Source organism: Epinephelus moara, chromosome 4, assembly GCF_006386435.1.
Source record: "Epinephelus moara isolate mb chromosome 4, YSFRI_EMoa_1.0, whole genome shotgun sequence".
NCBI classification, from domain to species: domain Eukaryota; kingdom Metazoa; phylum Chordata; class Actinopteri; order Perciformes; family Serranidae; genus Epinephelus; species Epinephelus moara.
In genome coordinates, this window is record NC_065509.1 from 28954269 (window position 1) to 28972090 (window position 17822).

General features: G+C 43.8%; 1 protein-coding gene across 4 annotated transcripts in view; it reads right to left on the reverse strand.

Moving 5' to 3' along the window:
* Positions 1-722: 722 nt before the first annotated feature.
* The window catches only part of elf1 (E74-like ETS transcription factor 1), a 44847-nt gene continuing 27747 nt past the window's right edge, over positions 723-17822 (reverse strand). For 2 of the 4 annotated variants that reach the window (XM_050041532.1, XM_050041531.1), the window contains exons 2-10: positions 13280-13585; positions 12749-12805; positions 9447-9621; positions 8418-8522; positions 8134-8295; positions 7909-7992; positions 7022-7214; positions 6493-6852; positions 723-3747 (exon numbers count right to left, since the gene is read on the reverse strand). In XM_050041532.1, coding sequence (XP_049897489.1) covers positions 2928-3747; positions 6493-6852; positions 7022-7214; positions 7909-7992; positions 8134-8295; positions 8418-8522; positions 9447-9621; positions 12749-12805; positions 13280-13351 — 2028 coding nt within the window. In that variant the 5' untranslated portion in view covers positions 13352-13585 and the 3' untranslated portion in view covers positions 723-2927. The other 2 variants (XM_050041534.1, XM_050041533.1) reach the window with 2 other exon arrangements.

The following is a 17822-nucleotide window of genomic DNA, read 5'->3' on the forward strand; positions in this document are numbered from 1 at the left end:
GTGGTACACAGCTGTGCATGTGGGTGTAGACAGAGCTAGGCACAGTAGGCAAGCCCTGCTGCCAGACAGCTTCCTCAACACCACCACCCCTCCTCTTTCTCCCCGACCCTGAACACACACATACACACACACACACAGTCAATCCAAGCCAATGCACACACCCCGACACACATCCACCACACACACACACACACAAACACATCAACATAACACATGCTCAAACTGAATCAGTCCAAGTCAGTGTAACCCCTCCACTCGCCAGCCACACACACACACACACACACACAGACACACACACTTCACTCTGCAAGCTGTGGTGACAGACTCGGCTGTCTTCAGTTCTGGGCATGTCACATGCTAATGTATTCATCCACCCACAGCAACTGGAGAAGCAGCGCTCTTAAGTACAGTCCAATCAGTCTCTGGCCTGCTAATGGCTCCAATCCAGTTCCCTACAGTAGCTTTTTCTCTCTCTTCAAATGCCATGTGGTCGAATGTCCCTCAAAGCCGCAACAGCCCGACAATACGACTTTGAGACAGAAATGCTTCATTTTCATTATCTCAACAGTAGAAATTAATTGACATAGTAACCCGCCTCGCGAGCTATTTGTTTCCAAGTTTAATTTTGTTTTGTTTAATTTTTTTCAGAGTGACATTTTATCTGCGTCTCGCGCCGACTCAAAACCACTCTGTCTGCAACAAAGACGACAAATGAAAATATATTCAGTGACCAAGATTTTGTTTTTAATTAGTACATTGACTTTTTCTTGAAAATCTACTCTATATTCAGCATAAGGGAGGCAACCCCAAGATAACAGAAGCAACAAAACATAAGCAGTGGACATACCTCAACATCTCACAGACAACAGTGCTTTAGGGAAAAAGGCAGGGCAGATATGGGAATATATACAACGCAAAAAAAAAAAAGGAGAAAAAAAAAAGAAAGCAGCGAATCCCCACTCAAAAGATTTCTATGCAAATGTAACCCAGTGTAATTTTTGATTGTCAAAAAATTTGCATGTACTTTAAGTATACATTCAGAGTGTCTTTGCAGAACCAGAGCCCCTTTGGCTGATGTGGAGTTGTAAAGCAGCGTTTAACTCCTGTCCTTAGGTGCCAGTGCGGATGGAGGTCAGTATGTCTGAATGTCCTCACTCTGCAGCTACAGTCCGGGTGGAAAATACAACCAATTTAGCCGTGATACCACTCAGGATCAATATGGCTTCATCCCCGGCAGGACCGAGGGGCCAATCGGATGGCTGGCCTGAGAGGTCCTTAACAAAGTGGGACAGCAAATAAAGAAGGCACAGACTGGTCTGACCCGAGAGCAGGAGAGGAAAAAGAGGAGAGGAGAGGAAGAGAAGAAAGGAGAGGAGCTTTAAAAACAGCACTGGTACATCTTAGTACCAAATAACTAAAGAAACTTGAGCTATGATTTCAAAGACATACTGATTGATACATGTGATGCTTTGTGCAGGACACAGAACGTAATCTTTGTGAATGCATAGTCCCGACTGCTTAACTGTTGATAAGGTAAAGAGGTATGTCTGCTGAAAAGAAGGAACCAAAAGCACATTCAGTACATGTTCAAATCAGACACACAACAGAGGATATCTACAATACGAGAATATAACAGTGGAATAATGATGCTGCACTGAGCATGAGAGTCCAAAAACTCAAGAAAATACGAAAGCTGATTACATGGAATGCTATACAACTGAAAAATGTTGGTCTTTAAAAAAGAAAAAAGAGAAAACCTAATAAGCTTCCTGGTATTAACGTTCATATTCTTTGTATTTTCCCTCATGTTTACACATGTAAATAGAAGACAAATGTGCCTTTTTTTATACAGAATTTAGAAATTCACAAAATAAATAAATTCACTATGGCCTTAAAATTGAATCTCAATTGTATATTATATGTATATATATATCCATATATATTCCATTTCATATAAACAGGATTTAAACCTTGGAGCCTCTGAAGCAGAGGCTGATAAAATCTGTTTTATCCTGCGTATTCTTTCTCTCCGTTTGTGCCTCCCTATCTTGCTGTGCCTCCAGTCTGCAGCTCTATACAAACAGTTTTGATGTCGGACTGTCCTTGGTGGACAGAAAATGCCCATTTCCATAGTAACACAGTGTTTTAAGGCCAGGAGTAATAGAGAGTGAATGCATACCTTATTTTTGTTTATATGAAAATAAATGAGTAATAAGTTCATAAAAGTCTGAAAAGCCATTTAGTCCGTTTTTCATCTTTTTCCCAGACATTTCCACAAAAGAGTCTTCACGGTTTGAACTTCCTGTAAGGCACTCTTCAATTAAACTCTGAGATGTGTGTGTTTTTTCCCCAATGGATTGGACACTGTGACACAGCATCCTAAAAACACACACACATGTCCTCTGCACATTCTCAGAAGTCTGATTTCATTGCACCGTTTGGCATCCAGTCCCCAGTTTTGGTTTGTTGCGTTTTCCTGTTTAAACATACGAGTCCAATGAGATGTAAAGTACGAAAATGATTAACTGGCACATTTGGTAGACAGGGATCCCTGGTTCATCCAATGGCTGTTCTCCTAGAAGGGGAGGCTGTGTTATGTTTGCATGTGTGTATGTGTTTCTGTATCTGTGTGTATGTGTGTGTGTTGGGGTTAATGTCTATGGAAAATAATCCCAAGTCTAAAAAGTGACTTTTTAGAAAACCTAAACACTCCTTTGATTCTTTTAAAATTAGGCACATGGTCACAAAATATGTGAGTAAACAATAAATCCTGAGGCTGAACTGACCAACCTTTAAGAGCAACATGCTGCAAAGATCCCTCGCTCTGATCTTTGATCAGATCACTGTGGTACGAAAAAGAAAATATTAAGTCTGTGGTCAAAATGGATTCAATTGTTGTTTTTTGGTTCAGCTTGTGTCCTGTAGCACTAAGCCTCCGCAGGCTCTGTCTTTATCTGGATAAAGTTTGCAGGCAATTGGACAGACAGTGGCAGCTCCTGCAGGCCTTTGATTCCCTGCTCAGGCTGCAGGGACATCTCCCCACGCACTTCCAGCTCCTCCACAGGGGTCAGGCCCTCACTGGGGCTGCTGCTCTGGGAGAAATGTCCATTAATTATAGTTTCACTCACAGCCTCGTGGCCCCGGCTTTGACTGGTATCAATGATCACAGTCCTATACTGCAGCTCTGCCTCCCCTACCTCAATCTCTTCTTTCTCAAACGTATTTGCTGCCAGTGATGGATCCCCATTCACCATCGACTCAAAGTAACTGGGGTCCAGCATCTCCTCTTTGACCTGCAGCCCCGAGAGGTCGCTGGGTTTGAGCACGGTGGCAATTACAGTGCCGGGCTGCTGGGCCACCATGGTCTGCCCGCAGGTCGTGTTGATGGTGACCAGGCGGGGGAGACCGTTGAGGTTGGAAGCAGTGGAACTAATGACTCCTGAAGGGGAAGTGCAGCAGGAGGAGATGGAGGGGGAGGAAGAGGAGACGGTGGAGCCCAGACTGGTGACCAGGAGGTGCTGAGGGAGGCCATCCTGCAGGCTGTTGGCTCCGCCTGCTAGAGAGGCCGTCTGGATGGTCAGCACATCTTTACCACCTGCAGTGGTGGAGGGCACAGTGTGGAGGATAACCCGAGGGGGGGAGGAGTGGCAGGAGTCCCCGTTGGCCAGGACAGTGGTGAGGGGAACAGACTGAAGAGAGCCAGTTGATGTCAGCACCATGGGAACTGATGCAGGAGCAGCGATGGCCCTGGGAAGACAAAATAAACTGAGTGCGTACTCGTGTTTCTTCATCTTCTCTGACAGAGCTGTTGTAATTGAATTTTCAGTTTGTATCTCTGCAAATACAGACAAGGATTATTTTTTAATGGAACCCTATTGAGAAAGTTACCCAGTGCACAGCTATGATCCTAAACAGCAGAACTAATGCCCTTATTAATATAACAAACGGCGTTGTCAGCTGTACTGCAGAAGTCATTATTCTCCTTGATTCCTATCTGCAGACAATGTTTAACAGCTTAGAAAAAAAGCCAGATGACTGATAATACATTGATTATTCAGGAAGTATGAAAACAAAAAACAAAGAATACCAAAGGGTTGGGTCAACACCTCTTTGACATCACCAACAAATGAGCATTATAAGCTCTATAAAGGTAGTATTTGCTGCAGGGCGACTTGATTACATTGGATTATATTACATGTTTTACTGCGTCCAGCCCTCTGCAGCAAAGGTTCAAGCAAACAGTTTATCTCAATTTCTGAAAAGCTGACAAGGTTTAGAGTCAGAATTGAATTCCCTTTAAAGACGCAGCCATTAACAAAAGGTCGACACGGGTTGTGTCAGTCATATTATGTGAATTTCAAGGACAAGTGAATTTTTGTGCATGTGCGTTTGTGTATGAGCGCCATCTTCGAGTAATTTTGTGTGTGTCAGGGGTTCTCACATTTTGTAAATTTCCAGGCCCACCAAATAAAATGTGCTTCACACCTCAAACACTGCTCTGAAAAGATTTTTTTTCCCATCAAAGCATCCCGTGGGTTTCAAATACCTCCCGTCTGATGCTGGATTTTTTTTTAGGTCCACACTAGCTGTGGTTACACACACAGTATTTCTTCAGTCTGATCAGAAATGTTCTGGTTAGAGATTCCAACTGACCTGTTTACATGTACGCTAATTAAAGTGCTCCCATATGATGTGCGTTTTCATGCCCCAAAGCATTTCATCAGAAAATAACATTTTTTGACTTGCGCATAGTGCCTCCTGCTGTGAAGCGTCTAATCTGCAGGAAATAAAACTAAACAAGTTTTTTAATTCAAGGCATAAAGTACACATGGAGAAGAAGTGTTTTTGCCTGTTAACACTTGTAATGCAAGTGTAACCCCAGTTATTTTCTATAGATATAAATTACAGATGTCCCCTAAACACCTCATATGTGGATTTATCGGTGGACGCTACAATTTACTGATGTTCCCCCAAGTGTCCCTTATGCAGGCTACTACTACCAGTGATGATCGATGATTGATATGTCCTGCAATTATTCTTTTTCGATTCTCTTTCCAAATCAGACGAGGGAGGCACATAGAAACAGCTCTTGGGGCATGTTGCGTGTGGTGCATGCACCAGCTCCATCACCATATGTTACCTCCACCTGGGGCAAACATGCACATTGTTCCAACCAAAAAGAAACCGAGAGAAATCGAAAAAATTGGACTTGGCATTTACATGGTTATAAGGCACTAATATTTTTCCACTGAATGGATTTTGAAGGTTTACACTACCCCTCTCAACTTGTTTGAAAATTCCTTCAGATCAGACCAGGTCTGGACAGTCTCCTCTGATTAAGGTGGTACATGAGACATTTGTGTTCTGACTGGGCTATTATTTTGATTATTAGTAGAATATTAGGGTCCTTGTACCTACGGATATGTATGATATGACATGTAACAGTTACAAAAAACATGATTATATATTGACTGATATGATTTTGTCACGTGGCGTCCCATGTCTTGGCTGGGAACAGTGACTTTATGGAGTCTTTCTGTCACTGTAAGGGTAGCCATACAACCAGCAGAGCCAGGCTAGCTGGCTTAGCGCCACCCAAAATTATTGTGATTAGTTTATATAACGATCCCAGAGTGTTTTGTTTTCCCATAGTGCGAAACCATAATGGGTTCAGTCAGATCTTTCTCCAGCACTGGCACAAACGGATTGCGGAGATAGGTAGGCCTGCCATGATAATTAACTGATAGACATATCAAGGTCAGCAAAAAGAAGATCAAGGTCATGTCCATATATCGTGCAATATTGCCCTCGTGTTTACATGTGTGTTGGTTTACATAAGAGTGTCATCACAATCTTAGCCAACATGATGCCAGAATAAACAGCAGGGTTTTTCTGAGCGTTCTAAGATTTGGCTGCAGCACCTGAACATTTTTTTCACAGTGAATGAACAGAAACAAATATGCCACATTTTGCTGTTATTTCTGGTCAAATTAAAAGTTCATTGCTCTTTGAAAGGGCGTGGCATAAATGTGGCATAAAATGATCTTTAAATGACACTAATATTATTTCGCACAACTATTCCTTGGACAATATATCGTCAACAAAAGTTGTTATTGTGAATGGCCGAGAGATAAGTCTGGCAATGTGAGACTATATTCAGCGTGCAGACATGAGAGTGGTATAAATTAGTCGATATATGATCTCCAACATATCCTTGACCTGCAATTTTGTGTTACCTATTTGCCGATATCGACATGACAGATTAAAGCTAATAATATCACCTTGGTCAGTTCATCCATCTAGCTTTGGTTTGAAAGATCAAGATCAGAAATCAATGTTCTCTAGCACCTACCGTGCTACTTTCAAGTAAATGAGAAATGAAAACTCATTTTTAATTTAGCTGACAGTGCCTCTCAACAGACCTGTGTATAATTCACGGTGTGGAAAACAGCTCTTTTAAAGAGTGTGTCTTCCTCTTGCCAAATCTCCTACCTCATAGCTTGTGCTGGATCGTGGGCAGCCGACCCTTGGTTGCTCTGCAACATATGGACAGAGTGGAGGAGCTGCTCAGCCTGTCCTCCGTTAGCTTCCTGGTACATATATTCATCGTGAGGCTCCTTCTTCATGTGCTTCACCGAGACGTGGTGTTGACCATGAGCCCTCCCGTGCCCTTTGGAGCCTCCGCGCACCATAGACCGCCCGTTGGTGGACCTCTGATTCCCGTAGCTGACGTTGGCATCAGAGCTGCCGTCCTCATCCTCGATCACCACCAGATCCGCCGGCATCTCTTTAAACTGATAAACGAGCCGCTGCCCTTCCACTTTGGCCAGGATGCCTCTCTGATAGTAGTACCTGAAAGAGATAGAGAGCTGTTTATCACAGTATCGTCATTCAAATTTAACAGCCCCATAAAACGTCACTGTAGGGTGTAGGGTCCCCACATGGGTCAGAGCTAAATTGGAGATGATGTGCATGTTGACAAAGCTTTAGAAAATGGTGCTCATTCGTATGTTCCCCTTACCTGAGAGCTCGTCCCATGGTCTCATAGTTCATGTCAGGCTTGTTTTTGTGTTTGCCCCACAGCTTTGAAACAGCCTTGGAGTCCACCAGCTTAAAGATGCCTTTCTCCCGCTGTGTCCACTTGATGTATTTGGGACAAGTGTTCTTATCCTGCAGTAAAGCCAGAAGGAATTCCCACAGGTAGATCGTGTTGCCTGCAAATTGAGGGGGGGGGACTAAATTAAGTCATGTTTTTAACACTTGAGCACATCAGACATTCATGGTGGGGCCTGCGAGCTGCGCTATAGGCATCTATAATTCATTTAGTAATTTAGAGTCTTGCATAAAAATGTGTGTACAAGGTGGCTAAAGAGTTGCAGGAGAAATAACTCTTTTCTAATAACTATTGTTGTGTCAGTCGTACGTGTACATGTGTGCCTTGGAAGGAAATCAATTACACCAGGCCTGGGAGTAGATTACTCTAATTTGTGAGATGCTTTGGCCAGAAGTGGTTAAAAACAGCAACGCTCCCAGTAGTCACTTGAATCCCAGACACCATGACAGGGTGATGTATATGTGTGCAGCTGAACCTGCGGTCCCCAGCCCCCTCCTCTTTGTGTCACACTGTATGGTGCAATGAGGGCTCACATCGAGCAGCACTAGTCTGCTTCTATCGGTAGAGCATCAATGTGCCCTCCAGCCTGCAATCACTTCTGTTTCCCTGCGAAACACAGCACTCTGAGATCCCCTCATCCATTAACTCGCCCAGAATCAACCCCGCCGGACTGCAGGGGTTGAGGACTGCTGTTTGCACACTCCACAGGAGGAAACAGAGCATACACAAGAGGAGGGGAGACCTTGATTTTTATTGGCTCATTACAGAGAAGCGAACAAGTTAGTGAGGCCTACCTTTGCCCTCTTTGCTCTTCTTCCTGAGTGGCAGGTTAGGGGTGGTGATAGGGGAACAGGGACGCACCGCCCGCGGCTTCCGCACTGCGATTCAAATTGAGGGGTGGTGTGTTATGAGGTGAGAGGTCACAGTGAAATCATCCAATTACCTATAAGGCTGAAATTTTAGCAGAAGAGATCATTCCTGTGTTCTAACGAGGAGGAGGAGGAGGACAGCTGTGTTACCTTTGGTTTTTTTCGGATGTTTTAAGGGGCACTTTTGGGGTATCTCATCCATGGATGAAGTGTCCTCGTCAAGGGACACGTCAAGGGCACTATTATCCATCTGGTCGGGCCTCAGAGGGGCGTACGTCAAGTCTGACTCCAGCAGAGTGCCGTAGGTGTGAACTATACATAAAGAGGATAGATAGAAGCACAGACGAACCATGAATAGAGCGTTAATGACGCATCTCAAGCTCAACATACGACCACTGATCAAAGTTAAATGTAGAATATGCAAAATGACTCACTCATGCGCTTCTCGTCCAAAATGTTGTTTGGAGACTCCATGTTAAGGAGAGCTGCTGCAGCCTCGTTTGTCTCCATGCTGTCCTCTGGCCCAGAGACTGTTGTTTCTGTCCAACAGACAACAAATTAATCAATATGAAATCCTTGTTGGTAACTGCTTTGTATATTGTGGTGCTTTGGGCACTTGTATGTCTGAGTCTTTGTCTGATACAGCTGAATGGTAAGCACAAGTACCAGGCTCCTTTTTTATGGCTGCTGGCATTAAATGAGTTTTAAGGTAACATCCTGATCAGTTTTGTTTGTGCTGAGGGACGTGGGCACAAACAAGACATTGTGGTTGCAAGGTAAAGAAGAATTAGGCGGAAAGGTCTACCAAATAAATTACTAATAATGTTTAATAAGTTTCTCAGAAAGATGTATTTTTTGACTCATTCCTCTTTTCACAAAAAATGAGTAAAAAAATAAGTCTTTTAAATAATAAATTCCCCAATAATTTATCAGTAAAGAGGTTTTTGCATTCTCGTGCGACCTAATGTGCCCCGTCTTGAGACTCTCTAGGTTATGCTGGCAGTTAATTGGAATTAATTGATTGGAGCTGTACCAGTTGAATGTACCTTCAATCAAACATGTCTTTATTTTGCCAATAATTAGTATCAATCACAATCGTATTTCTAGAAACTTTTTAATGATGGACCCAGGGTGTCTACAGGTATCAGTTACTTAAATCTAATGCTTTTTAAGGTCTTTTCAAGATAATTTTTGGCCACATTTAAGGCTGATTTTTGGACAAATCGTCATTTTCTTAATCAAGCATTGTGGTAAATTTTAAAGGTACAAAGTATATATATGAAGATATATCTTATGACATTATAAGGACCCGCAGACACCCTGTGGACCTGTAAAATGAAGCACTATATAGATTGTGAGATTTACATTTGTTATAGTTGTGAATCTGAGAACACTAGCGTATTTTAAATGCACCTCACTGAGCACAGTTCCCTTTAAATGACAGTTAAGTCAAACATCTTTACCTGTGAGGTCAACGCCTCCCACCAAGATAGAGGGCTCCTCCACGACATGAAGAGTTGTGTCCACCATAATGCCGTTGGTCACCTCGTCGGACTCCAGGCCTGAGTAGACCTGCAGCAGATCAGCCGCAGGCACCTGCTCGACAATGACTGCTGGGAATACTGACGGGTCATCCAGCTGAACAGAGAAAGGACACACACACATACAGAGGAAGGTGAGACGCTGTGATGCAGGAGCCGTCACAGGGAGGCAGGGGTCTGACGGTCTTTGCACATACGTACTCTGTGTGTATATGCAATAAAAACGCCTTTTATTCCTTCACTACACATCATAAATGCAATTTAAAAACCCCAGATGACATCAGATTAATGCTATAACCAGATTTGGTTCCTTATTTTTATTGCCTTGTAAAAATACTGTAGATTCATACTCAATTTCAGCTAATGTGGAGGCACACAGCATGGCGGAGAGCTCATTTCTGTGGTGTTGCAGCGGTCCACAGGGACCCGCTGAAGAAGACAGGAACCAGCTGTTTGATTTGGCCTACTTCTCCTGAGAAGTTAATCTTATGCTCAGAAATTATATAAGCCCAATTGAATGTTAATGGATCAATCGTGAGTTGCAGGCGAGCACCTCTTTCATCATGTCCTAAACGTGCTTTGGGAATTCTCAGCTCGCCGTCTCATTTCAGGCATGGCTCAGCCTGATGCAGGAAGGAGTCGGGGGACGGAGGGGAATTATTGTAGCTCGTGCCAAACCGTTGAAACTGAGGAGCCCAAAATACTCGAGAGCTCCTCAAACACAGACTGGGTCAAGAGTGCTCACAGGGCGCTTGGTTCGTGTCAATGGGAGGGACATGGGGACTAATTCAGTCCTCTGAATAAGTCATGCAGTCCTCTAAAACTCTTATTTTGATGACTTTCTGGATTTGACATCTGCTCATTTGTGTAATCATAAGAGACTGACAGACTGGAAAGCATCAACAAAACTTAACTTTTTACGCTACATGCTGGCTTTTGTTTTAAATGGAAAGGTCACCTCAGGTACTTTGATGCAAAACAACTCAGGTCAACACCAGCAGATGGCAGCAGACTACACTTCAAAAGTGAACTGATAATTTCTTTTACCATGTCAGTGCTAATGCAACTGCTCTGGTCTGTAAGTGTATAATGTGTCTAGACCGCACTGAAACAGATCAGATTTGGATAAAATATTTATCTTAGCAGGACTGTTTCGGCCCACCAGGGATAAGAGACGTGCAACCTCTGAAAATATTCTCTGAAGTTGAAAGATTAGTAAAAGAAATTAGGTCAAATGTGTCCAAACAAAAGATGAATGTTTGCAAAACCTGACAAACACCTTCTTGATATCACACTGCCTACAATCAGGGTGTAACTTACACTGCTGCCCCACAAATAACAAGCTCCGTCAACTAGAACTTTTGCACTGCTGACTGGACTGTATCACAAAACTCTTAAAACACTCAACAGAATGTACATGTTCGTATTATTTTTTAAATTTTAACCATATCAATTAAGAAGACATTTGTACAGTCCTGACCTAATTAAAGGGGGAACAGGGTAGAGAAAAGGTGCAGTAGGAGGAACAAGAATAAAGGCTTATCTGTCTCTTTGCACAAGTGTCCATTGTTGCTTTGGACCTCTGGGGCATACCAGGTGTCTGGGCTCTGAGCCGTAGGGGTGAAAAGAGGGGGCGATGGATACACTCCCATTTCGGCTACACTTTAACCAGGAAACTAACAGATCGACTCATTATTTGGACACGGTTAAGAAAGGTTGGGCCTCCCGGGCAGGACCAGGAGCGACTACCAAAGGATTGTTTATTTGTAACTTGATACACTGTACATAATGTAGGTGTCTGTGAGTCTGGAGCAAAATGCCTCCACACTCCAGATCATAACTTTGAAGATCAACAACAAACAGCTGAGTGACATCTCAGCAGCGAGAAACCTCAAGGGGCTAATAAAAAGCCTGAGTTTTGCTTTGACTACAGTCAATGTCTCACTGACGTACACTGAATGTTTCCCATTAATCAGAGTCTTTGGTAGACACATTATCAGATAGCGAGACAGTGAGGCTACCACATCTCCACGTCTGGGCTTAAATGATGTTTGCTGTCCTTGAGTGGGAGTCAAGCGTGTGTGTGTGTGTGTAGACAAAGGCATTTTGACTATTGGTCTGCTGAGCTCCTGAAACAGCTCCCCTCCTCCCATTCAGCGCACAAAGTCTCCACTCAGTTTGCTGACAGAGCATTAGACATCTGAAGCTGCTGTCTCCGCTGTTGTTTTGATGGGTTTTTTTTTGCTGGGAACACCTCAGACTGGTCTTGTATTGTCATGTAAACGAAACACTCTGCAATGTGAAAGATAATCACTATGGAGGAGAAAGAGACAGCGTTGTTTAAAGGTTGATAAGGTGGGGCTCTCAGGAGAAGCGGCGCCCGACATGTAACCCGGTCTGACAAATAATATTGAACACCATAAAGGCCTTAGCTGCCCTCTTCCTCTTTGTTGAAGTGAAGAGTGTTTCTAGTAGGGAAACAGGAGGCGATAAGAATCAGGCACGATTTGCATTTCTGAGTTCCCCATTCTGCCTTTGAAAGCAACAGCATCTGTGCAAGCTGTTCCCTCCACACCCTGCTCTCTTCTGCTTTACCTGCCCGGCCACAATGAGTCCAACTGTCTGTACACTTTATATATCCTCATTATCACGATATGTGAGAGTGCAGCGGCCTGTGTAGCATGACTGACACTTCAGTGTTGTTCACCTAAAATCCAAATGTCAGTTTCTGTGGCTTGAAAGTGCTATATGTTTTATAGCTATATGTTACAGCTATCCTGCAGTTATTACATGATACACCTTAGGGAGCTTCTTATTGGCTTGAAAAACCAATATAGCATGGCTAATCATTAGAGAACACTAAGATTTCACTCAGCTGAAACAGCTTTATTGTAGCTTAAATAAATCTTTACAACAGACAGCAGATACAAAATGGCTACTGCACTAGTGTGTCAGTGTGCTGTTCCTTTTGGGGGTATTTCCAGGACTTGGTAAATAGGGGCATGATGCTTACATAACAGGCTGAGTGGGTGCAGCAAGGAACAAAACTGTAGCGCTGGAACAATGCAAGACCTTTTATCCCATCCCTTCCAAGCAGCCTTGTAACTCGTCCATCAGGTTAGACCTGAGTCGGTGCTATTCAGGGATCCAGTGACAACTTGTCGCTCTAGATACACACACACACAGATACCAGCACACACAAACATGCATACGACCACACTTACAATCAAGCCTGCTCCACAGGATTCAGACACGGTTGTGGGGATGAGATAACTGCAAACCTGACCGGGCAATGAAAAGACACATAGGCACACAGGTTCACATAGTATGCACACACAGTAACCTTTGTGCCACTACACACATTCATGGCCAAGCCCCACCCTTTCCCTCCCACGCACCCTAACCTTGCTGCAGGTTTTTCAGTCTTTCCATGTCTGCGCTCCCAGCAGCCCCGCACTCCTCTTCCCAGACCTCCTCTCCGCTCCATCCTCCCCTCCGCCTGCCTCCTTCCCCAACATGTTGTCACAGTTAAAGATCACAGGCTCTGAGCTACAGCTAATCCTACCCCAGTGACCATGATGTTTACACAAGTTTTTATTTGCCCTTTTACATCTATCAACAAAATCTGGTTGAAAAACGATGGATGGTCATGAGTGAAATAAAAAAATGCAGTCTAAAAGCCCAGTTAAGCCTAAAAGCAACAAACAAATGGATTAAGAAAGTTTTACATGTGGTTTCTCCAGTGTGATACCTACCTGGTTGATTTCGTCCATCCCGTTGCTGGCGAATTCGAACACCAGCTCGCTGGGCTGAACTGCAGTCGTCATGTTCAGTTCAGAGGGCAGGGAGCAGCCTAAAATATCCTGACTACTCCTGGCTCCCAACACTCAGCTTCACCTAACAAAATGGCTTCCCTATCGTCGTCCTGTTCTCTAATCTGGGCGCTTAGTAAGAGAGAGACCACGAGCCGAGTTTCAGAGGAGTGCTGTGGCCCAGGTGGGAGCAGCCTCGTCCCTCTCTGACACGGAGGCTGGGTCCCGCTGCGCCTGGAGCATCTACACCTGGCAGAGGGAGAGAAAGAGATAGGGGCTAAGGTCAGGAGACATATTAGATCAGTTTAATTTCACTGAGAGACAAAAGAGGCAGGGAGGAGCGGGGACAGTGCAGAGGAAGAGTGCCTGTGTGAGAGGATAGAAACCCAGAGTATGTCTGAGGCCTGAGAACTCACCATTCAACTAATAACAGACCTGCACAGCTTCAGGCAGGACATACTGTACGTATCTAGGCTATGTTTAGCTCTGAAATCGGAAAAGGCCACAAATCTCAGCAGAGAAATCAGATCACTGTCTAACTCCTGCCTCCCTGCCTGACAAACCCTCTAGTGAACTCACAAAACTAGTCAAGACCAAGCTAAAAACTCATCTTTTCTCCCCCCTCCAAAAAGTTTGCACAAGGTTTCAGGCTTATTGACTACTTAAATATATTCCTGCAAGCAATAGAAATCTGTTTTGATGTTGTACAGTTGCTTTTATGCATCTTAATTCAAATATCAGAGATGTGACGCCAAAATATATAACAGCTCAGCCTCAATCGTCCAAAAAAGTTCAGGCTCTGAGGCTTAAAAGTTGAAACTATTATGGATGTGCTTAAAGTGATCTTTTAAATAAGGCAGGTCTGCAACAAATTACCAATTGATGTAATCCTTGGGTCTATGAAACACCAGAAAACAATGGAAAATGATGATCACCAAATCCCAGAGCACAAAGTGACACCTTCAGATGGCTTGTTTTCTCGGACCATCAATACAAACACCCAAATATTAAATTTACTTTAACTTAAGACCAAGAAAAGCAGCATATTCTCACATTTAAGTGCCTGGAACCATCAAATGTTCAGCCTGAGAAATGACTTTTAACTCAATTATCACAATAGTTTTCAATTCAAATCAGCTAATTGATTAATTAACTTTGCTCTAAAACAAGCACATCAACACATAAGTGTATAGTCAGGATGATCTCGGAGCACAACTCCTCCTTATTTCAACACCAGTGCCTCTCATTTCATGTCTGTGTCCATCCCTGAAATGAAGACACCCCTCAGCACACCACCCTAGATCATAAGACTCAAGGGGCTGATATTATGATCACATGAGAGGGTCTGAACGAGCCCTCCCTCTACACAGAGACACACACACACAAAGGCGAGCGATCACTTGTCTGATGATGCTCTGGAAGCCCCTCTGTGCTGACCCTCAGGGAGTTACTGTGATCACAGGCAGCGGGGGAGGGAAACTGGTGGTCGAGTTGCTTGTTAGTGTGTGTATGTGCTGAGGTGTGTCCCAAAAACACAATGCCCAAAGGCAGGTTTCAGGGCTGAAGGTTGGGAGGGGCTGAAAAATAAACGGACACCCCTGAGCCAAAAGCCCCCCACCCTCCTCTTTCCCTGAGACCAAAGAGCTGACAGCAGTAGAGAAGTAAGAGATGGCAGTGTTTAATACACCCCCTCAACACACACACACCATCCCTGCTTTTTCCACTGCTGCAGGGTGGAGCTCATTTGCTTTGAAATGCCTGTGTGACTGACGAAGTCGCATACCAGGCCCAATTGTATTTTGAAGTTTTGAAAAGGGGGGGGGGGGTAACAGGAGGAGAGGAGGTGATAGCAGACTAAACTTCTGAGCAGCTCGTGGGGCGCAGGGGCCAAACACATTTTACGATTTAGTTTATCTTCCTGCTAAGCATCCAGACAGAATAGTAACATGTGGCCGTGGTCTGGAAAGCATCGCTTTGGGAAACAGAAGAGAGAGAGACGGGGATACTAAATCTTTTTGAAGGCTGGCGTTTCATTCCAGTCAGTCCCCCCTCTTGCTGTCTCTGCTGGGCAGTGTCCATGCCCACCTCTGCCAAAGCTGGACGCTGCTGCCATCTGTCTGGAGCTCTTCAGTGCCCTGGTCTTCCTGGCATGTTTGTGCCGGGAGAGTGTGACAAGCCATTACCAGACTTGAGCGGAAAAGAGGGGATGTATCACACGAGGCTTCCAAATGGAGGAAGATATATAAATCATGTTAAAAAAAACGCAGATGGACACGTGTCTGCATGCTGAGCGACTTAATTTGTAATTTCACATGGACCACATACACACATTTGCAGCAGATGCCCTTATCTGCCCTCTGCTGAGAGCAGGACACCTCATGTGAGATGAGGGAGGAGTGCAGCAGCCTGTATCATATGGGATCACTCTGATATTGCCCTGCCCAGCCTCGCTGCCTTCTCCCACATATAGGGAGCTAAAACAACGTGCGTCCTCTGTAACAGATCATCTTTGTTCTTCTTTTGTTGTTGTCACAGTTTGTGTTACTTTTAAGGATATTTATGGAGCTGTTAGGGCAAAAACTTCAGCTTATGATCCCATGGACACGACTTTTATTAAACTATGGACAAATCAGATGACAGGAAACAAACTGGGAGATCACAGGAGTCAGGATAGATGTAAACAGTAAATCCTCTTTCCTGTGTTTTGTATTTGTGTCTAATTGACTTGCTGCATTCGCACTATAATGCATCAGGCTGTGTCAGTGTTTGCATGTGTGTATTTTCCATACCCCTCCTGTCAGTGCTTCATTGATCTGAATGGCCCAGTTGGCATCGTGCTAACAGCAGACAGGGATACAAGAGAGCCAGCCATTAGTCAGACGCAGCCTGCACATTATCCCAGAGCACATGACAACAGCTGCCTTGTCCCAGCACAGGGGCAGGGTTGTAAGTGAACGTACTACGTCATGAAGAGGAGAAGAGGAGGAGAACAGCGAAGGGAGGGATTTTACTGGGATGTTATTCAATGCATAATAGTCCACAGAGCAAATAGACTGCCTGTGACTCATGGGTGGGGCGTTCTTTTGACAGACTTGAGTATTTTAGTGTGGTTACCAGGCGGGGCATCCTGAGATCTGCGGCATGAAATGTGTAACAGTGGTGTCCTGGGTTTAAATCAAGCCAAACACGTGATGCATGTCAGCCCCCCACCCCCTTCTTATTCCTATTGCTCTCCACTTTTAAAATCTCAATGAAGGCTAATCACATACTTTGTGCTGAAACTATTTGTCATTTAGGCAGTAATCATGTATAAACAATTATCTTCATAACCAGTTTCAAAACAGCACCAACTGAATTTTGGCCACTTGGAACACAATATTAGGCATTTTCGGACTGGAGCTTTTTCATAGTTTCAAGAACCCCCCCTTTTAGCTGTGTCTTCACCACAAGAACAAGGAACAATCATAGTTGTTAGAGCGCTGTTCTGAGGGACTTTTTTAAGCTATTTCAGAGTAGATACTCTCACAGCACAAGAGGAACCATGAGTGACGCAAGTGTATGGTGACTGGTCGACCACAGCCAATGCAGCACCAGCAACCACCATCTTAAAAAACACCATAGCCATGTAGACAGCAGACAACACAAAACACCAAACAACAGCTTTTAACTACAAACTTCGAAGAAATACGTGAACAAATGGACTGACAGTGAAGACCAGGCTATGCTGAGTATATGTGACTGTAAACACGATGCAAGACGATGATTTTGACTCGTCAACACAAAAGGGTCGTTGTTACACCAACTGCCAGCCAGCCTTCCTATTAGTGGTGCAAATAGAGCAAAAGAAAAATAGCCCTTGAAGGTATGAAGTTCTCGAGGGAGCTCCAACTGTTTGGTCCGAAAACACCTATTGACATGTTATCATCCTAAGACGTTTTATGGTTAGCCTACAGTTGCCTATTTCCCTGATTTAAAGTCATGTTTTTGTCCACCTGATGAATTCACGTCATGTTTACTCTTATTTCAGCTCTTAAATATCTGACTCTTTAGCTCCTAAATGCTCTACTATGTTCACCGGCTAGTCGCTAGCTATCTATGTCATCTGTTTGGTGCTGAACAGGTAGCATACAGTCATTTTTTGGAACATTTTTTGTTGAAAACAGCTGTCTGCTGCATCTGGAGAGAATTCTGATGAAAGCTGCATAAGTGAACCAGAACTGCAATGGTGTAAATCCAAAGCAATGAGCTGAAAGATGCTAAAATGCTCAATAAAGCTGAGCGAAAGCTGTGGTTATGACTCCTTCGGCATTACACAGGCAGGTAATTATACACTAATGAAAACAAAGTAATGAGTATTATATTCCATTCCTGCCAATATATCCCCCTAAATCCTACACACTGGACCTTTAAGAAGCTTATCAAACAAAAATCTGTAAACAGCCTGAGCAATTTGAGGATTACTTTAATATCTTATAAAATAAATAAA